We start from the raw sequence: 25,570 nt of genomic DNA, 5'->3' as shown, positions 1-25,570 counted from the left end.
ACCCAAGAGACTCTGGACTGTCACAAAAAGACTGACAGGGACCCGTTGAAGAGACGGGAGGTGGAACAGCAAAGCTGCAGGAGGGTTGAGGGCTAACACTGACCTCCTTATACTTCTTGATGGGAGGAAGGGAGCTGTCTGCCACAGTGAAGTGCCTCTTCAGACGACAAGAGGCAGCTGGTCAGGAGAAGAGTTATCCAAGTCTGATGACAGACAATCCGCACTAACCGAGATGCCTTTCCAGTGGTGCTCAGTCACAGCCTGGCTCTACGGAGGGGGCGACTACCCATGGAAAAACCCCACCAGCCTCCCTTTGACCTCCGGTATGTCTTCTCCCCAGTGCAGGGGAGAGGGACAGGGACCTTCGTCTAAGAGCGCCGGTAGGACGGGCAGCCACCTCCTCAACATGCACAACACTGTCACTTTGCACCACACTTGCACTAGGAACACTGGAAGCTTTCTCCACAAAAGCTCTAAAAGAAACACCCAACTCCATAATTGTGTTGGCCAAAAACTCAAATTTCTGGTCACACCTAGATTCGAGGCTGGTGAAGGCACTGAGATTGGAAGCATGGGAACCTGGTAAAGGAGTATGGGGTAAAGAAGAAGGAGGGCTAAGGATGGGAGACATAACAAGGATTTGAGGAGAAGAAACAGCGCTCTCTTCTACCACAGAAGGCAAAGGAATAGCTTCTAAACTATCCCTATTCTTGGCTCTAAGGGCCACTTTCCTCTGTCTATCTCCTAGTTTGTCTGAGTGAGGCTTCCACACTCTCCACTTTTGATCATCCCAATCCTGACATTCGGAACAAGTAAGATCTTATTACACATTACATTCCTACCCCCAACATTTAACACACTTAGTGTGAGAATCATAAGAAAGTTTGACTAATCTAGTTTTACAACCCTTAGTGCAATACCAATGCGTGAAGAACTTGAGTCTGACATCCTGACTAATTAGCAATAAAGTTATTAACCAAACTAACAATATAACTAATAGCAAAAGCCACACAAAACCTGAATACTTCACCAAAGGCTAGAACAAATATCCAAAAAATTATGAAAATGACTGCACAAAACCACCGGTGTTAGTTGGGAACTGGCAGAAAATGAATTGAAGCTCTCTGCTGAGTTGTACCTATCAGTCCTGAATGTGGGTGGGGCCTTGTCATCTACAGAAGTGCTGGTAGCGCCACCGGGAAATTTGAATTTTTAGACTGCCATGGTAGGAAGCTTGTAGCTATGTAATTACTTGGTAAGTCACTTATATAAAAATACTATTTAATAACCAGGCTATGATATTACTAAGGAAAATAATTATCCAATCAAATCAAATTTTAATGGCAAAAATGCTGCACAAAATAAAACTCCAAGCACTCTCTAGAACAAAATACAACTAAGGAAATTACTTAAAAAAACTATTCAGTTATTCTCACTGGCAAGGATACCAAGGCTCCAAAAATAAACACAATGGAATTACCCTTTAAAATACAGTGGCCCCCCTTCTTTACGCATTTCACATTTCTGCATTACATTTTTATGATAACATATGATTTACTAATTTTCAAATGTTAATATTAATGTAAACCTTTCAAAATATCTATAAAATATTTAGCACAAATTAAATAATCTGTAATACAAATTGTAAACTTCTTAAGCTCGTTTTGAGGCCCACCCCGGAATGACTGGTGGGGCCCAGAATGAGTTTAACAAGTTAATGTCTGTCTAAACACAGCAAAATACCTATAAAATGTTTACAGTAATACATATCAAATAAATCCTTAGTACAAATCATAAATTATTTAAGCTCATTCTGGGGCCCAACCCGGAATGATAGGTGAGGCCCAGAATGAGCTTACCAAGATATCTCTCTCTCTCTCTCTCTCTCTCTCAAGGGTAATGTAAGATGTATTTGAAATAATAATACTGTACTGCAAAGTGTTTTTGGATGATAGAGCACACTGTACAGTATCTGAAATATTCGCTAATTATTTTAACTTTATGTTCCAGTCTGCCTTTATTGAATTGCAAAAACTTTTACAGTAATCATGCATGGAAAATATGAAAAAGTGAATGATTAACATCACGTTTATCTATAAAACTATACTGTACAAAACAAATAAACATACATGCATAAAATTCAATCTTTCTCTTATCTCCTTACAGTCCTTACAGTTCGTTCAGGTTGCCCAAGGTCCCTCAGTGTGAGGCACCTCTGATGTCTACCTGAGAATTGCTAATGCATCTTCCGGTATATTTTGCATCTTCCAATCTTGGATGGTCTGGGATGCATCTTAGATATTTGTCGAGCTTATTCTTGAACACATCTACGCTCACTCCTGATGTGTTCCTCAGATGAGCTGGTAGCGCATTGAATAGACGCTGCATTATCGATGCTGGTGCGTGGTGGAATAATGTCCTGTGTGCTTTCCTTAGTTTTCCTGGTATGGTTTAGGGCACTATTAATCTACCTCTGCTTGCTCTTTCTGATATTTTTAGCTCCATGATGTTTTCGGTAACTCCTTCTATCTGTTTCCATGCCTGGATTATCATGTAGCCTTCTCTTCTCCTTTCCAGACTATATAAATTTAAGAATTGTAGTCTCTTCCAGTAGTCAAGGCCCTTAACTTCTTCTATTCTACCTGTAAATGACCTTTGTACACTCTCTATTTGTGCAATATCCTTTTGGCAGTGTGGGTACATTATATTGCAATATTCAAGTGGACTACATACGTACGTTTTATAAAGCATAATCATGTGTTCGGCTTTCCTTGTTTTGAAGTGCCGGAACAACATTCCCATTTTTGCTTTGCATTTTGCCAATAGTATTGCTATTTGATCATTGCATAACATATTCCTATTCAACTTCACACCAAGGTCTTTAACTGTTTCCTTAATTGTGATTCACCAAGGTCTTTAACTGTTTCCTTGTTTGTGATTGTCTCGTTATTAGGTCTTTTATATGCATACAGGCGGTCCCCGGTTTACGACGGGGTTCCGTTCTGCGCCCGTCGTAACCGAAAATCGTCGTAAGCGGAAAATCGTCGAAAATCGTCAAAAATCATAAGAAAACCTTACTTTTAATGCTCTGGGTGCATTGAAAACGACGTAAACTGCATTATTATTGAGTTTTACATCAAAAACCTTCAAATTATGATTATTCTGCCGTTTTGGGGCCATATTTCTTCCGTCGGATCGTCGATTTAATACGTAACCCTTGAACATCGGAACGTCGTAAGCCAGGAAATAATTTCTGATGAATATATTTAAGCCGGAACCGTCGTAAACCGGGACTGCCTGTATAGCATTCCTTCTTTATCACCATAGTTTATTGATTCAAATTTATCAGTCAAATACCATCCTATTTACCTCTGCCCATTTATATATTTTGTTTAGGTCTCTTTGTAGCGAGTTCCTATCTTCATCACAAGTAATTTCTCTACTTATTCTTGTGTCATCAGTGAAACTTCTCACTACCGAGTCCTTAACATTACTGTCTATGTCTGCAATCATAATCACAAACAGCAATACAGCTAACACCGTACCTTGTGGCACACCAGATATTACCGTAGCTTCATCCAATTTCTCATCGTTTGCAATTACTATCTGTTTTCTGTTTTGCAAAAATTCTTTTATCCATCTTCCTATTTTGTCCACAATGTTATGTTTTCTCATTTTTTTCGCTAATATATTATGGTCTACCTTGTCAAAAGCTTTTGCAAAGTCTAGGTAAACCAAATCTGTATCTTTTTTGCTTATCATATTTTTATATATGCTTTCATGGTGGACTAACAGTCGGGTTTGTGTACTTTTTCCAGGTCCAAAACCATGTTGTCCAATATTAAACAAACTATTTTTCATTAAATTTTCATTATATATTGTTTCATTACCCTTTCATAAACTTTCATAATATGAGATATCAGACTCACAGGCCTATAACTACTTGCCTTTAGTCTTGATCCACCTTTGAAAGCAGGGGTAATATATGCTAATTTATGCTCATCATAAATCTTGCCTGTATCTATACTTTCTCTTCATAATGTTGTGAGTGGCTTTGCGATTGAATGTACCACTTTCTTTAACAAAATAGCAGGTAGGGCGTCTGGTCTTGCAGCTGATCCATTTTTAATTTCATTAACCCTCTAACGCCGAGCCTCTATTTACAAAAGTGTCTGTCGTATGCCGGCGGCGTTCGGGAATTAGCGCCGAAGTGGACAAAAAGTTTTTTTTTCAAAAAATCACAGCACGCTTAGTTTTTAAGATTAAGAGTTCATTTTTGGCTCCTTTTTTTGTCATTGCCTATAGTTTAGTATGCAACCATCAGATATTAAAAAATGACATTTTTATAATAAAATAAGATTTTATATCATACTTACCTGTTGTTTACATATAGCTGTAATTCTCGATCTCGACAGAAAATTCAAAACTGGCGGTCCCGCTAATATATGGTCAGGTGATACGACTACCCCGCCCTCTACCGGGGTACCTGGATCCATTTCCATCAACAACTAATCATATTTTCTATGTCCCCTTGTCCCTTGCGGGGAGGCGGGTGGGAATGTTTTATATGTAAACAACAGGTAAGTATGATATAAAATCTTATTTTATTATAAAAATGTCATTTTTATACATGAACTTACCTGTTGTTTACATATAGCTGATTGCCACATTGAGGCGGTGGGCATGGACAGCTGTAAGTGTTAAATGGAAAAAACCTGAGATCATCAGGCTAAGAAAAAACGTCTTAACTTTGGATCCTTACCTGCTAAGGAAGCTGTTTTCTCGGTTACTGCCTCTGTAACCTGCTATCCTTAGTGCAACTGCGGGGCCTAGTAGCTCAGACGCAGGTTGCTATATGGAGAAAGGTCTGTTGGCCCAGCCGTCTTCGACACAATCAACCAAAGCATATAATGCCCCTGCTCAGGGCGCAGTACTCAAAGCATCCACCATCATATCACCCAACCATAAAAACTCACACCAACCTATTAAAATTAGACCTACTAGGCCATCTAACCTCTTAGGCTCTAGTAGTCGACCAAAAAGAAAACTTCTGCACCCAAGGAAACTAAGGAGAGGATCTAGAGCCTCTGGTTTCCTTGCCCATCACCGTGTCAGACGCAATAAAGGGGCCCAACGTACTGCAGTCTTCATATGTGGTTTGGATCTGTCTCAGATAATGCGAGGCAAAAACAGACGAACATCTCCAATAAGTTGAACTTAGAATGTCCTTTAAAGCCATGTTCTTCTTGAAGGCTAAAGAAGTCGCAATAGCCCTAATTTCATGAGGCCTCACTTTAACTAAGGGGAAATCCACATCCCTTAATTCCTTGTGTGCCTCCTGAATCAGTTCTTTCAAAAGGAAAGCAATCCCATTTTTAGATAGAGGGTTCTTGGGGTTCTTAGTTGAGCACCATAAAAAATCATGAGTTCCTCTTACACTTCTGGTCCTGTCCAGATAGAATTTCAAAGCTCTGACCGGACAGAGAAGTCTCTCCGTTTCTCTTCCACTCAAGGAGGATAGGCTAGGAATGGGAAATTCCTTGGCCATGGATTACTAGGGTTTTCGTTCTTAGCTAGGAAACCCAAGGTGAAGGAAACTACAGCCTTATCCTTAAAAACCAACTCTTTTGTCCAGAGCATGAATCTCACTTACTCTCTTTGCCGAGGCCAGTGCCAAGAGAAAGAGAGTTTTCTTAGTTAGATTCCTAACGGAGCAGGAACTCAAAGGCTCAAAAGATTTGGAGGTAAGCCACTTTAGCACCACATCCAAATTCCAATGCGGTACTCTGAAGAGATTTGCCTTTAGTGGTAGCAAAGGATTTAAGGAGTTCTGCAATATCTTTGTCTGAGGAAAGGTCTATACCTCTATTCCTGAAAATTGCCGCCAGCATACTCCTATACCCCCTTAATCGTGCTGACAGCCAATTTCTTCTCCTTGTGCAGAAACAAAAGAAAATCCGCAACCTGGCTTAGAGTCGTAGAAGTGGAAGACACTCCAGACTCGGAGCACCACTCCCTGAAGCGCTTCCACTTCGCTTGATAGACCTTTGTAGACGAGGGCCTGGTTGATCTAGCCATTGCCTGCGCCACTCTTCTAGAGAAGCCTCTCCTCCTGTAGAGTCGCTCGAGAGTCTGAACCCTGTCAGATTTAGATCTGACGGGTTCCTGTGGAACTTTCTGCTGTGCAACTGGCACAGAAGGTCTGGTCTGAATGGCAACCTCCTTGGCCAATCCACTACTTTCTCCAGTAGCTCTGGAAACCATGATCTTCCTGGCCACCATGGAGCTATAAGGATCATTGACACACCTTTGTGTGCTCTTGTCTGAAACTTTTCAGGACTTCTCCCAGCATCCTGAAGGGAGGGAATGCATAAAGGAAGAGACCCGACCAGTCCAGGAGCATGGCATCCACCGCTAATGCTTCTGGGTCTGGAACAGGAGAGCAAAAGAGAGGTAGTCTGCGGTTTTCCTCGTTGCGAACAGGTCTAACATGGGAGTTCCCCAAACCTTCCACAGGCCTTGGCAGACTTTCTGGTGGAGGGTCCATTCCGTCGGAATGACCTGGAGTGACCTGCTGAGGATATCCGCTCTTACGTTGAGAGCTCCCGGGATGAAGCGAGTTACTAGCTCTATGTTCTTGGTTGCCGCCCCACAAAAGCAGGTCTTTTGCGATCTCGAACAGAGAGAAGGAGTGAGTGCCTCCTTGTTTCTTCACGTGCACGCCAGAGCTGTGGAGTTGTCCGAGTGCACTACTATCTTTTGTTTTCCACCAGAAGCACAAAATGTTCCAAGGCTAGATGAATTGCCTTCAACTCTTTTCGCATTTATGTGCCAGTCCCGTTGGGATGAAGACCAATTGCCTGACACTTGAAGATCCCCCAATGTTGCTCCCCAACCCTCGTCTGAAGCGCCGGAGAACAACATCAGGTCTGGGTTCCTCTGTCTCAGTGACAAACCTCGATCTAGTTTGCTCCTGTCGTTCCACCATGACAGGTCTTGCTTTACTTGAGTGGATAGAGGAAAAACAAACGAATCCGTGTCTTTCTTCCTGTTCCAGATCTGCTGTAGGAAGAACTGAAGAGGTCTCATGTGTAGCCTCCCAGACTGACGAACATCTCTAGCGATGAGAGGGTGCCTAAAAGGCTCATCCATTCCTTGGCAGAACAAGTCTTGGCTGCCATCAGGTATCTCACTTTCAGCAGGCATTTCTCGATCCTTTGAGACGCCGGAAAAACCTGAAAAGAACTGAGTTCATCCGAACTCCCAAATAAGTCAAGTCTTGAGATGGAGAGAGTTGTGACTTTGGAAGATTTACTATGAGTCCCAATTGGTCGGTAAGAGAAAGGGTCCTTTGTAGGTCCTTCATGCATTGGCCTTTTGACGGAGACCGGATCAGCCAGTCGTCGAGGTAAAGGGAAATGTGAATTCCCTCTAAGTGAAGCCATTTCGCAATTGGAGCCATCGTCCTTGTGAAAACTTGTGGGGCTGTTGATAGGCGAAGCAAAGAGCCCTGAATTGAAAAGCCCTGCCTCTGAACACAAACCGTAGGGAATTTCCTTGATCTCGGATGGATAGGTACATGAAAGTATGCGTCCTGGAGATCGAGGGACACCATCCAGTCTCCTTCCTTCAGGGAATTGATAACCGACTGTGTGGTTTCCATCTTGAATGGTGTTTGAAGCACAAATTTGTTCAGGGCGCTTATGTCGAGGACTGGTCTCCATCCTCCTGACGATTTTGGAACCAGAAACAGACGGTTGTAGAACCTCGAGATGAAGGTTCGAGGACTGCTTCTATGGCTCCCTTTTGAAGGAGGGAAGTAACTTCCTCCTCCAACACCACAAGTTTCTCTGAGTCCCTGGATGATACGTTGAAGTCTACTGGCGAAGACTTTAAAGGAGGACTCTCTGAGAAGGGAATGGTGTAGCCTTCTCTCAGAACGTTGATCACCCAGGGTTCTGCTCCCTTGGCCTCCCAAACTTGCCAGAACGACTTTAGTCTGGCTCCGACCGTTGCATGAAGGACCTTGAACTCATCGGTTGGTACTAGCTTTCTGGGGATGAGAAGAGAATTTTCCTCTTCCCCTAGCACGGAAAAGGGCCGAGAAGGAGTACCCGAGAAGGCCTAGAGGATACAGGAAAGAAGGCTTGGGTACTACTGGAGTAGTCGAAAACCTGGGTCTTTTCAAGAATGAGCCAGTAGGTCTTGAGTAGACTTCCGTGAGAGAGAGCCTCAAATTTCCCTAACTAACGTGGCGGAAAAAGGGATTCCTTAAGCAAAGGAGCAAAAGAAGAGCAGATTTCTGGTTCCTGGAGACTCCTCTCGCGACAAACGAAATCCAATGTGCTCTCTTCTTCAAAATGCCGGTAGCAGTCACTGAGGCAATTTCTGACGTTCCGTCCGTGATGGCCTTGTCCAGGCAGGCCAAAATAGCATCAAGATCTGTAGCAGTCTTGGGGGAAGATCACAGACTTTCACTATCCTGCTCAAGGCTCCTATAGACCAGTCAATAAAAGAAAAGATCTCCAAGATCCTATAGGAACTCTTCACCAGATGGTCAATTTCCGAAGACGAAGCCGACTTTGGGCGAAGAAAAAGCTGAGCGACGGGCAGAATCCACAAGGCTGGAGAAATCCCCCTTGAGAGGAGGCAGAGTCTCCCAAGGAAAAGACTTCCCCAGTCTCATACCACTAACGAGACTTAAAAAGACAGTTGAGAGGGGGAAAACAGAAAGATGTTTTACCCTGAGATCTTTTCTTGCTCAACCATCCTTCTTGCCTTCGGAGAGCTCTTTTAGCTTGAAACAGACAGGACCAGCTTCAGAAATCTAGAGGAAGGAGGTTTAAAATCCTTGGCAAACTGCGTGAGTCGGAGACGAAGGGGAAGCTGGAGCAAAGTCTTCTTGAAAAGTTCTTCAAAAAGTTGTAAGAGATGCTTAAAGTTGGACGTTCTGGAGCAGACGGAACATCATCTACTTCGAAACATCGGAAACTGGGGAGAGAATCTCTGAAGCAGTTGGAGCACCGCTGGATAGAAACGTCTCCGGGAGCCAAACTTGCGTTATCCTCTTGAGTATCGCGAACGCCACCGAGGCGCCAAGAGCCCGACCCGCGTCAAGCGTATCCGAAACATGAGCTTGAGAGGAGTCAGGAGCCTTAGAAGATCCGAGAGCCAAAGAGGCGCCAAAAACCACGGTGGCGCTAGAAGCGCAAAACATTGTGCGCCTTTTGAAACGTGTTTTGAGAGGCGCCAAGCGCCAAAGTAGCGTCGTGAGTGCGGCCGGTGCGGGCGGAAGTGGCGCCAGGAGCGCGATCGGGAAGTGGAGCCAGGCGCGTGAGCGGAAGCGAGCCAGGCGTGGCGAGCGGAAGCGGCGCCAGGTGCGTGAGCGGGAGCAGAGACCGGAGCCTCAGTTGCAGAAGGAACCTGAAGTGCTGGAGCTTTAAAACCTTCGAAAAGTCTCAAAATCTTGTCCAATTTGTCCTCTTGCGAAAGGGGCCAGGAACCGGAGGCATAAAAGCCGACTTGGGATCCAACGGGAAGGAAGCCGCTACTTGCATGCTAACAGGAGGATCCGCGCGCTTCGATCCGTCCAGAATGTACATCCGGACTGCCTGAAGAAGAAGAGATCTCTGGGCTATCCCAAAAGCTACAAGACGGAAGAGGAGAACGTGCCGAAAGTTTCTTGATAGGAACTTGACTTGGAGAGGAAGCTCTGCGTCTCTTCAGCGGCCTACTAGACTCTGACTGCTTCCAACTCCTCCTCGACTAAACAGAAGCACAAGAAGACACTTCCGCATCGCTTTTTACTATAGCGAGCTGCAACAGCCTGGGACGCAACAGGACTGTTAGAGGGAGCAACTGCTCGTGAGCAGACCCCACTCGCCTCCCTTCGGCTTTCGGCATGTCTTCTCCTGAGCCCTGGGAGCCGGACAGAGGCCTCGACCTAGGAGAACGAGGGGGACGAACAGTCACCTCCTCCACAACACTATCACTGCAACACTTGATGTCTAGACATCGCACTCACATCCTGGCCAATCTTCTCTATCGCAGAGAAAAGAGCCGAAATCTTACCATCAAATTCTGCCCGAAGGTCTGACACGGTAGTGGGTTGAAACAACAGGTTCGGGGCAGGAATAGGAACAGGAGGGGGTAATAGGAACAGAACAAGAGGCAATACTACTCCTACTCTGGGAGGAACTTCTGGCCAAGCCTTACGTGCCCTATCTTTACTTAATTTTGCCTGATATTTAGCCAACTTTTGCCAATCAAGCACAGACAAAGACGAACATTCATCACATCTATCCAGATTCGTGCACAATTTCCCTCTACAGTTAGAGCAAGAAGAGTGAGGGTCTATGTTAGACCGAGACATTCGAGTTTTACAACCCCCCCCGCAATATCTAATTTGAGATCCTGAATCAGACATAACTAGAAAAATCTCAACCAAAGCCAAAAAACAAGCCAGAACCGTCAACAAAAGTGGGTACTTCACCAAAGAAGAAACGAAAAAGCACCGATGAATTTCCTGAAGAGGAGCAGACGACTAGTCGCCGGCCCCGACAGAGAAAATATGATTAGTTGTTGATGGAAATGGATCCAGGTACCCGGTAGAGGGCGGGTAGTCGTATCACCTGACCATATATTAGCGGGACCGCCAGTTTTGAATTTTCTGTCGAGATCGAGAATTACAGCTATATGTAAACAACAGGTAAGTTCATGTATAAAAAATGTCATTATCATATATAAATATTGAAACATATGAGCGCAAAAAAAAATTTCATATATAATTGTATACAAATCGTGCTGTGAGCAAAACGGTTAAAGCTAATGAGTCATTTTTTTTCTTTGTATTGTACACTAAATTGCAATGATTTTGGTATATAACAAATTGTAAAACGATCAAAGCAACACAGAGAAAATATTATCACAAAATGATGCATGAATTAAGTAAATCATGGACGTAAAAAAGTTTTTTCAAAAATTCACCATAAATTGAAATATTGTGCTAGAGACTTCCTGTTTGTTGCAAAATGAAGGTAATTGATTGAATATTACTAGAATGTAAGTGTTTTAGCTTACAATTGCAGTTTTCGACCATTTCGGTCGAGTTAAAGTTGACCGAAAGTGGAATTTTTTCTATTTATCGTGATTTATATGAAAATATTTCAAAACCGATAAAAGCTACAACCATGAGTTATTTTGGTTGTATTCTACATGAAATTGCGCACATTTCCATATATAAAACTTTATGTAACGACTAAAATAAAACGGTGCAAGCATTTCGACACGGTGACAAAAGAATTTCTGAGATGTTCGGCCGAGTTACTGCGAAGGACGTAAGGAAATTTTTTTTTTTAAATTCACCATAAATCGAAATATTGTGCTAGAGACTTTCAGTTTGTTGCAAAATGAAGGTAAATGATTGAATATTACTAGAATGTATGAGTTTTAGCTTACAATTGTGTTTTTCGATCATTTTGGTCGAGTTAAAGTTGACCGAAGGTTGAAATTTTGGCACTTATCATGATTTATATGAAATTATTTCAAAACTGATAAAAGATACAACCATGAGTTATTTTCTGTTGTATTCTACATGAAATTGCGCACATTTTCATATATAAAACTTTATGTAACGACTAATATAAAATGGTGCAAACATTACGACAAAGTGACGAAAGAATTTCCGAGATGTTCGGCAGAGTTACCGCACGCGGATGTAAGGAAAGTTTTTTTTTTTTTCAAAAATTCACCATAAATCGAAATATTGTGCTAGAGACTTCCAGTTTGTTGCAAAATGAAGGTACATGATTGAATATTACTAGAACATAAGAGTTTTAGCTTACAATTGCGTTTTTCGACCATTTCGGTCAAGTTAAAACTGACCGAAGGTTGAAATTTCGGCACTTATCGTGATTTATATGGAAATATTTCAAAACTGATAAAAGCTACAACCATGAGTTATTTTCTGTTGTATTCTACATGAAATTGTGCACATTTCCACATATAAAACTTTATGTAACGACTAATATAAAACGGTGCAAACATTACGACAAAGTGAAGAAAGAATTTCCGAGATGTTCGGCCGAGTTACCGCACGCGGACGTAAGGGAAAAGTTTTTTCAAAAATTCACCATAAATCGAAATATTGTGCTAGAGACTTCCAACTTATTGCAAAATGAAGGTACATGACTGAATATTACTAGAATGTAAGAGTTTTAGCTTACAATTGTGTTTCTCGACCATTTTGGTCGAGTTAAAGTTGACTGAAGGTTGAAATTTTGGCACTTATTGTGATTTATATGGAAATATTTCAAAACTGATAGAAGCTACAACCATGAGTTATTTTCTATTGTATTCTACATGAAATTGCGCACATTTCCATATATAAAACTTTATGTAACGACTAATATAAACCGATGCAAACATTACAACAAAATGATGAAAGAATTTCTGAAATTTTCGGCCGAGTTACTGCACGGACGTAAGGAAAAAGTTTTTTCAAAAATTCACCATAAATCGAAATATTGTGCTAGAGACTTCCAATTTGTTGTAAAATGAAGGTAAATGATTGAATATTACTAGATGTAAGAGTTTTAGCTTACAACTGCGTTTTTCTACCATTTTGATCAAGTCAAAGTTGACTGAAGGTTGAAATTTTTTGTAGTCGACGTACGGTACGTACACTCGGCACCCAACAGACAATTTTAGTCGACGTACGATACGTCCAGTCGGCGTTTAAGGGTTAACAGCCTGCACAATATCGGCTTCAGTAATATCTATTTCGGATAAATATTCAATATTTTCATCTCTTATTTCTGTATCATTATCTTCGTTATCAATCCTAGGTTTAAATTCACCCTTATATCTTTCTGCTAATATGTTACATATTTCCTTTTTTTCATTTGTTAATCGCCCTTCAATTCTTAGAGGGCCTATTTCTACTCTTATTTTATTCATCTTTTTCGCATATGAGTAAAAATTTTGGGGTTTTGCTTGATATTTTGTAGGGTCCTTTCTTCTAGGTCCCTTTTTTCATTTTCTTTTGACTGTAGAATCATTTGTTCTGCATTTTCTATCTAATTTTTTAGTTTTATCACTTTCCATGCATTCTTTTCTTTTGCAAGACCTGTTTTCCACTTTCTGATTTTCTGGAACAAGATCCTTCTGTCTCTTGGTATGCGTGACTGATGTTTACTTTTCTTCTTCAGTATATATTTTTCCACTATTTCCTCTATTATTTTATATAATATATCCGTATTTACCTGTATATTATCACTTACGAATATGTTTTCCCATTCTTTGTTTAATTCTTCATTTATTTTTTACCCATTTATATTCTTACTATAAAAACTGTATTTTCCAAATCCTTCCCATTTTTTCACCTCTTGCTTATCTCTGTTTTTATGTGCTTTGGAACGGACTGTTAATTCTAAGACATTATGGTCCGAAATACTCGTATTATACACTATTATTTCTTTAACATAGTTCACCTCGTTCACAAATACTAGATCTAAAATATTATCCTTTCTTGTTAGCATGTGATTTATTTGCTGAATGTTATGTTCTAGTAGCATACCTAATAGCTTTTCAAACTGCCTCTTATCTTCTGCACTACTATTACTCTCTTTTTTATATGTATAAATACAACCACAGTCTCCTATTCGTTCTTTCCATTCTACGAAGGAAAGTTAAAGTCTCCAGATAGGAGTATAGTCCAGTCTCTGTGATTTCTACATATATCATCCTGCTAGGGGGTTATCTTCTCCCCTTTTATGTTCTTTGTTGTATGTTTGTCTGGATTTTAGTCTTTCTCTTCTTACCTTAGCTTCTTTCGATGTGTCCTTCAGATCGCTTCGTGGATGATGTGCAATCTTTGTATATTTATTATTTTTAAATACTGATATCTCTCAGAAAGGCGTATAGAGAAGAGATCGGTAATTTCTTCACTTTAATTAGCACTTAGTATTATAAAGATCAGTACAAAATTAACAAGTTACAATGATAAAAAACGAATCACTCTTGACTCAGTCTATATGGGGAACACTGAAGCGAGGGGAGACGTACTCTCCCTTGAAGGACACAGTTCTGAACTCTTCTCTCCTCGTAGGTCTCTAACTTGCGAACCCCAAGAAAAACTTGCTATCAGCAATCTCCACCTCCTTTTAGCCTTATTGGAAGAATTAATCAGCAAGGCCTCCCCTTCAAGTAGCTGATTGGAAGGACTGTAGTGGGTGTGATTCAAATCTCTCCTTAGAGGACTTGATAGGAGGTGATCTTAGGAGGGTGTGTGAAAGACCCCTCCCAAACATAATTGATTGGAGGTTGAAGAAGTACATCACTTAAGCCAACCCCCAAATTCCTGGAACTTCCACGAAAACGCCCTCCTGAGAAGGCGGGGCTATAGAACCAGCTGCTGTAAGCATTTAGGTTGTGCTGACTCATGTTTTGGTTAGCTTCAATCGCGAGGCCATTAGTTCTCACTTTTATGACTGTTTTTATGGCTTCAACACGATATACTGCAATGGTTCAAGTAAACATCCCGCGTATTCATAACACAATACAACAGCATTTGGGCGTTATCACTGTGTTCTTTGCCTCTCTCTTTATTCTTATTTCTCTCTCCTTCTCTCTCCTAACTTTTTCTCTTTCTATCTCTCTCTCTCTCTTTTCTATCTAATTTCCCTACCTATTCTACACCACAACATCAACCTATATCACGTGAATTAATTCACAGTACAGTATTATCTAATTTACTCCAATGGAGGTTCCCCTCCTCCCCCCCAAAAAAATATTAAATATGTCAATTATTATGTCAAACTCTTTAGTATTAGGGGGTCTGTATATTACAATGATCACTAATTTTTCAGATTCAAATTCTACTGCTACTAATTCACATTCTGTGTTACTGTATTTCTCGCAGATTTTTCCTTGATTTACGTCTCTCCCATATATCGCGGTTCCCCCTTGATTCCTATTTTTTTCTATCTGATCTATAAGTTTGGAAACCCTTTATCTGATCATCATTACTGGTTTCATGTGAGTACCAGGTTTCACTTATATTCATTATATCTATTTTTTCAGTTTGGGTTAGTTCTTCTAGGAACTCTATTTTTCTTTTTGAGTTACTCGAAACTAAACCCTGTGCATTCATCACTTTGATGGTTTGCGTTTTATCCCAATTATCTAATATGGGTAATAATAAGGATTTTCCCATGTCTCTTTCCTGTTCTGATATGTTGTTCTTTTCTTCATTTCCATAACTTCGGACTTTAAAAAATCTAACTTTTCCAATATAGTTGATCTTCCATCTTCATAATTGTTCATTTTGTAATTGTACCTGCATCTATCTCCATATCTGCACCATCCTTTTGCATCGTAGACACATTGCTTTGTTGCACTGTACCTGGGTGCTGATGCCTCATATCGTGATGATGACATTTCATAGCGTGGTGCCAGCTTGCTTTTTTCCTTTGTCTCATACTCTTTATTCCTTTCTTTATTTGTTTCATTTTTACTTTGATTTTTATATGCATTTGATTTTGATTTTTGTTCTTCATGGCAACAAGATGCATGTATCTGCATTTTTTGTTGAATTTGCAAACTTTTCCTTTTTTCAGGTTTCTACATATTTTTGGATGTAGATCACTGCATCCAACCTCATAGCCTCTGGAGAGAGAGAGAGAGAGAGAGAGAGAGAGAGAGAGAGAGAGAGAGAGAGAGAGAGAGAGAGAGAGAGAGAGAGAGAGAAACTTTAAAGTTAACATCGGATCACAGTAAGTTGCTGGTGATGAGACTTTACAATGGCTGGAGGAGAGTAAGAATGCTGAGTGTTGCCTACGTATGAAATTAGGATTTTAAATATTTTTACAGTAATTAGAGATGAAACATCAACAGTGATCAAATATTCTCTTGAATACTGTTATAATATGTGTGATAACCATAGTCAACTAAACTTGTAATGAAATACGGGACAATAAATCAGACAGAGCAAAAAATATGGCAACACTACCTTTGATGATCTGTCGTGAACTTGCTGGATTTATTTTCATGTTTTTTATGTTTACTTATGAAATTCGGATTTTAAATGTTTTTATGGTGATTAGATCAGTACAGTATAAATGGATTCTGTAGGTGAAATAATGTGTTATAGATATTTTGTAGTGTTTTCTCATTAAATATGTATATTGAGAGAGAGAGAGAGAGAGAGAGAGAGAGATAGAGAATATAACGGCACAATAATTTTTTAATAAACTCATGGGAGATGATGAGAACTATCCTAAAATACATTCCTGTACAATAAATATCATTTCAAAATCATCTTACAACACAGGAAAATATCAAGATACGTAAAATGTACGCCCAGACGATGCGCAAAGTCAAGTAGGCCAAAGAAAACATGCGTGTCTGAATGATAGGGGATACTTACGAGTACCAGTTGTAGGCTGGTACTTAACTTTGCAAGAATGACTTTGTTTTAGTATGATAATTTAAGGTATATTTTTGTTTGAAATATCAAATTAAGCAGTGAAATGGTAAATAGGCAGTTATACGCATTTTAGTTTAAGGGGTACAAGGTATTTGGCAGTTATAAGCCAGTTATAAGCACTTTTATGGGGTATTTTTCATTTCCGCAGTAGGTTCTGAAACTTATCCCCCACATAAAAATGGGGAGCACTGTACAGTACCACCTAGAACTATAGATACCATTCATCAGGGTAAAAAGATGAATGAAAAAAATAATAACACAATAGGGTTAAATCCCAGGGAGTAACAGAGAAAACACATCAACACATCCATGTTGCACAAAGAATGACTAACACTGCAGGCACATGAGATGGGCTGGGAATCAACAGAGGGGTCTTTGTTTTTCAGGACCAAACACATTGGCGCAACTGGATAGCTACTGTAAAGATTAATGTCACTTATAATCAATGGGTTTGTCATAAAAAAAAAGAGAGATTTGCATTATATGAACAACTGTTATTACTGTATTATTTTTGGTCTAGAAAGTACAGGTATTTCGACACCAATTTTTTGTTTTACTGGATTAATACTTTCAGTTCAAAATTACTATAAACTGATTTTAATTTTTATCAATAATTGTTATGAACAGCCATGATGTTCAAATGCTTTGTGTTCCACTGCTTGATTACAAACTTACAAATCATTTACCACAGGGTAATCAAAGAAAATCTGTTATCAAATCCACCAGTCATTTTTTGCATTATCACCAAAAGTGATACGTAATTTCAAAATAAAGAACTTTAAGCTTACCCAAGTGATCCAGAGAGACTTTCTGCAACTTCTTCCTCTTCAAGATGTTTGTTACGCCTACGATAAAAACATAGCAAGGTGCAAAGTCCAATTGTCAAGAGGAGAAGGAATGTAAACAGGCCTGCAGCCACATAAACAATCTGCATCTGGGAAATTCTTGGAGGAGTTCCAGTTCCAAGACTTGTATCTTCCACTGGCTGAATAATTGGGAAATAACTGCTGAATGCAGTAAGGGGCTCCTTTCCTTCATCGGGTTGTACTGCAAAAAGAAAAAAAAAAGTCAAAATAAGGAATAACTGAGTTTTAAAAGGAATACAGGTACTGAATAGAAATTAGGGGGTTGACCAGTACATAAATGAAGGATATCAGAACAATAAAAATAGAAATTTTTTTCTGTAGATAGATATGGCACTTAGCAATGTGAACATAAAGCGTTAAACAAAAATTCACTGTAGTTTTGTAGTTGCAGAATTTTCTACAATTACCCTTCAAACTGAAACATATTTATATTTGATTAGTACAATGCGTTGTTTGCTACAATGATTAACCATTACCATTACAGTACAGTCCAACCACTTTAAACCAGATGACAGAAATTACACATAAAAAACCCCCTATGTAAACAAAATCTTGCCACCTCATTTCACATATATATAGCTATGTTATCAAAAGTAGAAAAAAGCTGATGAATAATCACTGCCATTTGTTAGGTTTAGTTCCTTATGAAAATCCTGGTCTGCTCCATAAGCATATCCCCAGAAATTCTTACACCTTTGCTAAGTAAGAGCTTAAACCACTTTATAATTGGTGCACTGTCAAATTCTGATCTCCTGGCACCTTTCAATGTTTTCAGCACTTCAAAATTTTCTGGCTTTTGTTTAGAGAGAGAGAGAGAGAGAGAGAGAGAGAGAGAGAGAGAGAGAGAGAGAGAGAGAGAGAGAGAGAGAGAGATTGGCCCTGGTTATGTTACTACTCCAACAGATATCCATTTGCCAAGTAAAATTAATATTATTTTAATATTATATAATATTATAATCTATGAACATAGTGAACAGGCACCACCTGCACTCTGGTAATGTTTATATTCCAAAAATCATCAGCTTAATTGCATTTTACCAACATCATCACAGCCATTAGTTGCTAAATGAAATACATTTCATAGGTTCATTTTTTCATAAACTATGATAGCAGGGTTTAAAAATATACTTACTTTATTTATAAATGCAGTAAATCCAATGAAGTATGGGTTTGATTTTGCTAGTATTGGATGTCACTTTTGCCTCTTCCAGAAAGTTTTATGGACTGTACATTATTAGTTTCTTCAGGGACAATTACAACCATTCATGCAGTGGCATAATTTCATAACTCTTTACTCTCCATTGTGTGAAGGATGAATAAAGATTCATTTTCATTTATGGAAGTCACAATAAAAGTAAGCAAACTTTTAACACGCAGCCCTTAATTAATGTGTGTTAGTTACTGTAACTGACACTGGCAAATGACTCTCAATTTGCCTGTTCATGTCATTACTTGCTGTTGTTTATGCCAGTGTCTTGCATGCAGTAGTAAGTGTTTGTCAAGGTAATCCTTCAATTATCCGGATTAATAAAGCCAAGGGCCGTCAGATAATAGCGAAATCTGGATAATTGCAAGTAAAAAAATCCAGGGTTGTTCAAGGGCAACTCTGTACACTTCCTTACCTAACCTCGTCAATACAGTACCACATTTTATTATTATTATTAATTATTATTTAATTATTATTATTCAGAAGATGAACCCTATTCTTATGGAACAAGCCCACAGGGGCCATTGACTTGAAATTCAAGCTTCCAAAGAATACAGTGTTCATTAGGAAGAAGTCAAGAGTAGGTAAGGGGAAATACAGAAAGAGATCTCACTTAATAAAAAGAAAAAATAAATTAATAAAGTAATAAATAGATAAAAATGTATTAAAATGCAGGGAGAATATTATAATTGTAGTGATGTAATGCATCTCCACTTTCACTTTTGAAGTTCTAATTGTACGACATCCTCAGGGAGACTTACACAATCCAACAGTGTGAGGAATAAAAGACCTCTGGAACTGAGAAATTTGTCAGCGAGGCACATTTACTGCATGTTGGTGCTGCTTTTCAGCAAATCTGGTTGCTCTCGGCAGGAAAAGGGATCGGGGATTGATTGATGTGAAAGATGTGTTAAAATATAACTTACGAAAAATTGACAAACAAAAGACCATCAGTCAATGGTCCAAGTCATAAATGCTAATACAGTATTAGGAAACAGAAACCTACCACCACAAACCTCTCTGTTTAAAAGAGATAAACCTCTGGCAGAAGCAGACATCTATACCGGAGAACAGTATTCTAGTAAAGGAGGAACAGATGACCTAAAATAAGTTGCACTGATCTTATCACTGTTATAAATACATGAAACCTTTCTTACAATGCCTAACGTTTGTGCAGCATTGCTGACACTTTCCTTAAATGTTTCTCAAAAGTAAGATGAGTCAAAAGTTGCACCTGGAATAGTAAAAGCTTCAAACTCATTCAGCAGAATCCCACTGACTTGGAGGGGAGGAACGAGGTGGAATATCTGTACAAGATCTGCTAATCAACAATCTGTACAAGATCTACTAATCACCAGTGTTTTCGATTTACTGAGTTCAGCCTCATACCCCTCCGACTACACCATTCACTAATCTGCTCCATGTCCTGATTAAGACCAAAGGCAGCTTTATTTCTCATAACTGGAGACTTTACGACACCTACAAGTGTAGCATCATCGACATACTGAACGATCTTGCTTTCTAGGCCAATAACCATATCACTTGTATAGATTAAAAATAACAGTGAGTCAAGAACACTGTCCTGCGGAACTCCAAACACAATAGGCCTTGGTTCACCAAAGATCGCATCAACAGCAACTCGTTGCTGCCTACCTGTGTGGAAATCTTTAAGTGAACCTAAAACATATCCATCCACTCCAAAATTCTTAAATTTATAAATAAGTGCCTTGTGATTTACTAAATCGAAAGCAGCACTAAAATCTAATTGAATTACTCTACACTCAAAACCCTTATCAAATTCACTTGAAAATGGCATGTCAAATCTAAAAGAGCATCAAAGGTGCTTCCAATATGCATAATGATTATCAGCAAACAATCCTTTAGATTCCTCATACTTACATAGTGTCTTAAAAACAAGTTTTTCTGCAACTTTGGAGAGCACAGGGAGGGCAGAAATTGACCTGTAGTTACTGCAGTCTGCAGATGCCATTCTTTGGAACAGGCACTACACAGTAAACCACCCAGTATTCACGAGGGATGTGCACCACACCCCCCCCCCCCAAGAATAGCTAGAACCCGCGAATACTTAGAACCCTTCTAAAAACACTTAGAACTGCCTATTTTGATAGTTCAACCACACACAAAAAATTGAAATGCTTATACAGGTATTATCCTACTTACAATGGGGTTAGGTTCCAAAAAAACCCATCGTTTGTTGGAAAAAAAGTATCTCGAATATAGCCTAGCCTACACTAGAGTATTCAATATACTGTACTCTATGTTCACATATCGTATTATACAAACATCAACATAACGAATATGCACCTTTTCCATGGATCTTTTAAAATGTTACGCCTTAATTCACTGTATCCAATAATATGGTATATATTCTTCTATTGCTTTTGTATTATAAATTGCAATCACAGGGATCAATGTTTTGGTTTGGAAATCGTTTATGTGGTTTATTTTGCTTTGTTTAACTCAGTGCAGAGAGCTTTTCTTGCTTCTAGTTAGCGTATACGAATCTCTAGATATTTTATTTATATGGGGTAAGGATATTTTTTGTTATACTGTATGAAGTGTTTTTAAGTTGAAATATAACTTAAATACGTCTCGCTGTGAAAGTAATTTAGCTATCTTTTTCGTTGAGAGATGACACTGGCCATTTGGGGGCGTTTGTTTTGTGTAAAAAAAAAAATCAAGATTCTGTTTGTTATTTTCACTTTATTTCATCATAATACGAACTTTACATATTTATTGTTTATCAGCATAAAAATAGCAGTAATCTATTCTTTCATGTCCAGTAGTTTTGATTAAAATACTTTCTCTCCAATTTTAATTCTAGTAGAGTTTCATCCATGTTGCCGATGCACGATAATTTATAGTCATTAGCAGCTTGAACATTGTTTTCTCAGCTTCAGCTGCAACTTGCAGCTTAAATTTAGCAGTATATTTCCTTGACGATCTTGTATCAATACTGAATAAGGGTATAATGTAAAAATATATGTCCTATTCGAATTAATGTTATTTGTACTATAACCTACGGTAATTGTGTATTACTGTACGATGGTTGAAATACAGGCAAAAGGGCTGTTGTTATCCGATTCAGTGATAAATAAAACAACAGTTTTTCAGTTGGTTGTTTATGGCTGTATGCATTTACGCAGAAGTATAACGTTACTAACAATATTTTTATCATTCTCTGTTACTTTTTCAACTAGCAAATGGGATAAAGAGTTGGAGGAAAAGAAGCTGGTCTATTGTAATTTGATCTCTCTCACTGCCTGTACGCTGCTGCCTGTGCCCACGTGAAACTTGAAAATATTTTATAAATATTATCGTATCAGTATTAACTGCTTACCCCATTGCAAATCAAATTATCGTAAGGTGAAATATCATAATTCGAGCACTACCCGAGTATTTTACTAGTTTTATCACAAAAAGTGCATTTAGTCATGAAAATGAGATGAAAATACAGTAATAAGTGAATATTTCTCAGTGAAAAATACCGTGAATGGGCGGATTTTCAGCAAATAATGCGTATATGTGTGTTCCATAGAGAAATCTGCGAATAGGTGAGTCCGCGAATCATGACCACGAATACAGGGGGTTTACTGTATTACTAAGCTTGAGCTCATCCACGAAGATACTACGTTGAGATAAAAATCGATAGAATCTAGTAATCTTGGGAGACAAAACACTAGAAACTTTTTTAATAAACAATGGGAAGAAACCATCAAGATCTTCTCCCTGCCAACTATCAAGATTATCAAGAATTTTCTTAACATCCCTGGAGTGAAACGCACATTTTGTAAGAATAGGTTCAGAATGGCAAGTATCAGGGAGGGACATCCTCAACTGATAGCTTAGCGTCAAAAGCTTGATGAAGCAGTCACTATGCATATCGGAAGCAATTAGGTACCTGCGATGCTCTTTTAGATTTGACGTGCCATTTACAAGAGAACCTTGATAAGGGTTTTGAGTGTAGAGTAATTAAAATAAATTTTAGTGCTGCTTTCGATTTAGTAGTGGGTTGATGGGTTTTAGGTTTACACTTCAAGATTTCCTTACAGGTAGGCAGCAACAAGTTGCTGTTGATGGGATCTTTAGCAAATCAAGAACACTGTGTCTGGAATTCCATGGTAGTGTTCTTGGTCCACTACTATTTTTAGAGTAAACAAGTGATATGGTTGTTGGCCTAAAAAACAAGATTGTTCGATATGCCAATGATGCAACACTTGCAGGTGTTGTAAAGTCTCCACTTATGAGAAATGAAGTTGCCTTTAGCCTCAATCAGGACATGGAGCAGATTAGTGAGTGGTTTAGTCGGAGGGGTATGAGGCTGAACTCTACTTAAACAAAAACACTGTTGATTAGCAGATCTCATACAAATTTTCCATCCTATTCTCCCCTTCAGGTGGATAGTACTTTGCTGAATGAGTCTGAAGCTTTAACTATTCTAGGTGTTATTTTTGACTCACGTCTTACTTTTGAGAAACATCAGTGTCAGCAAATGCTGCTCGAAAGTTAGGTATTGTACGAAAACCCTCATATATTTATAACTGATAAAATCAATGCAACCTGTTTTAGGTCATTTATTCTTCCCTTTGCTGTTCTCCCGTATGGATGTCTGCCTCAGTCAGAGTTTTCTCTCTTTTAAATAGAGTGGTTCATGGTGGTAGGTTTCTGTTTCCTAATATTAGCAGTTATGACTTGGACCATCAACAGATGGTCTCTTGTTTGTCAGTTTTTCACAAGTTATATTTTAACAGAGATCTTTCACATTCTCACTGATCCCCTTTTCCTATCAAGAGCAACAGACTTGCTGAAAAGCAGAACCAACATACAGTAAATGTGGCTCGCTGTTGAACTTCTCAGCTCCAGAGGTCCTTTATTCCTCACACCGTCGGACTGTAGAACAGTCTCCCTGAGGATGTCATGCAACTGGAACTTCAAAAGTTCAAGTGAAGATGAAATGCATTACTATTCTCCTTGCATTTTAATACATTTTTATCTATTTATTAATTTAATTTATTTTTTCTTTTTTAATAGGATATCTTTTTTCTGTATATCCCTTTAACTCCTATTATTTCTTCCTAATGAACACCCTATTCTTTGGAAGCTTGAATTTCAAGTCAAAGGCCCCTGTGGGCTTGTTCCATATGAATAGGGTTCTTCTTCTAAATAACAATATAATAATAATAATCAACTTTTTCCTTAGGGCCAGTAACCAACCTACCATCAGTTGTTAGTAGTGGAGGAATGGAAGATGAACCTGGCCCATAGATGATCCCAATTTGGTCCACCACATGTGAGGCTGAGTAATTCCTTCAAGTCTCCTCTTTAAAGAATTACTGTAATTTCTCCAGCTATGTGATAAATTCTATTCACAGCATGGCAAGACTCAACAAAAAAGGGGTAATTTTCATGTTAACGTTTTCGTCTAAGTGTTAAATTTGGTCTGTCTGTCATGGTAAGTTCTTTTACATGTATCACCAAACCATGGCTGGTTTTACTAAACTACCCATCAGCATTTCATTTAGCTTCTTCTTGAGATCTGGATCTGATATAGCATCTAAAACATTAAGTGCTGCAAATGCTTCGATAATGTGATACCAATTGGCTCTGGATTTCAGCCACAGTTTTTCCAATGGTGGAATTAGCAATTTACTAATTGACAGATATGTCCATCTCAGTGGTGCAGTGATTGAAAATGCCTACATACTAACAGACCTTGGACTTGACAATAGCTGGAACATCTGTGAATATTAGGTCTAATCTATTACCAGAAATATGCATGGGTAAACACTCATTATGCTTATTAAACAACCAACACACTTTAAACTGAAAACTTTATGCAAAAAGTAATTATCTACCTTTTTTCCCCATATTTGTAACGTAATACTTTATACTATACTGCATGAATACACTTTGAAATAAAATGCAGCCCCTTCTTTTTTTTCTCTCTCATAAATGACAGTTAACGCTTAAACGCCGAGCCTCTATTTACAAAAGTGTCTGCCGTATGCCGGCGGGGTTTGAGAGTTAGCGCCAAAGCGGAAGGAAAGTTTTTTTCAAAAAATCACAGCACGCTTAGTTTTTAAGATTAAGAGTTCATTTTTGGCTCCTTCTTTTGCCACTGTCTGAAGTTTAGTATGCAACGATCAGAAATGAAAAAAAACATCATGATCATATATAAATATTGGAATATATGAGTGCAAAAAAAAAAATTTCATATATAATTGTATACAAATCGCGCTGTGAGCAAAACGGTTAGAGCTAATGAGTTATTTTTTTTGTTGTATTGTACACTAAATTACGATGATTTTGGTATATAACAAATTGATATTATCACAAAATGATGCATGAATTCGTAACGTGTGGGCGTAAACAGTTTTTTTCTAAAATTCACCATAAATTGAAATATTGTGCTAGAGACTTTCTGTTTGTTGCAAAATGAAGGTAATTGATTGAATATTACTAGACTGTAAGTGTTTTAGCTTACAATTGCAGTTTTCGACCATTTCGGTCGAGTTAAATTTGACCGAAGGTTGAATTTTTTTTATTTATCGTGATTTATATGAAAATATTTCAAAACTGATAAAAGCTACAACCATGAGTTATTTTTTGTTGTATTCTACATGATATTGCACACATTTTCATCTATAACACTTTACATAAGGCCTAATATAAAACGGTGCAAAAATTACGACACGGTGACTAAAGAAATTCTGAGATTTTCAGCCGAGTTACCTAACGCGGACGTAAGGAAAAAGATTTTTTTAAAAATTCACCATAAATCGAAATATTGTGCTAGAGATTTCCAATTTGTTGCAAATTGAAGGTAAATGATTGAATGTTACTAGAATGTAAGAGTTTTAGCTTACAATTGCATTTTTCGACCATTTTGGTCGAGTCAAAGTTGACCAAAGGTTGAAATTTTGGCACTTATCGCGATTTATATGAAAATATTTCAAAACTGATAAAAGCTACAACCATGAGTTATTTTTT

General features: G+C 38.6%; 1 protein-coding gene across 2 annotated transcripts in view; it reads right to left on the bottom strand.

The window, feature by feature from the left end:
* Window positions 1–25,570, bottom strand: part of Ptp69D (Protein tyrosine phosphatase 69D) — a 752,166-nt gene that overhangs the window by 317,378 nt on the left and 409,218 nt on the right. For both annotated transcript variants that reach the window (XR_010849719.1, XM_067084316.1), the window contains exon 14: window positions 17,275–17,533. Coding sequence is in view for 1 of the 2 variants with exons in the window: in XM_067084316.1 (XP_066940417.1) it covers window positions 17,275–17,533 (259 nt within the window). In the remaining variant the exon portion in view is untranslated. The remainder of the gene's footprint in view (window positions 1–17,274; window positions 17,534–25,570) is intronic.

This window comes from Macrobrachium rosenbergii, chromosome 41 (assembly GCF_040412425.1).
Source record: "Macrobrachium rosenbergii isolate ZJJX-2024 chromosome 41, ASM4041242v1, whole genome shotgun sequence".
Lineage (NCBI taxonomy): Eukaryota > Metazoa > Arthropoda > Malacostraca > Decapoda > Palaemonidae > Macrobrachium > Macrobrachium rosenbergii.
This window is presented reverse-complemented; position numbering and strand designations above follow the sequence as displayed.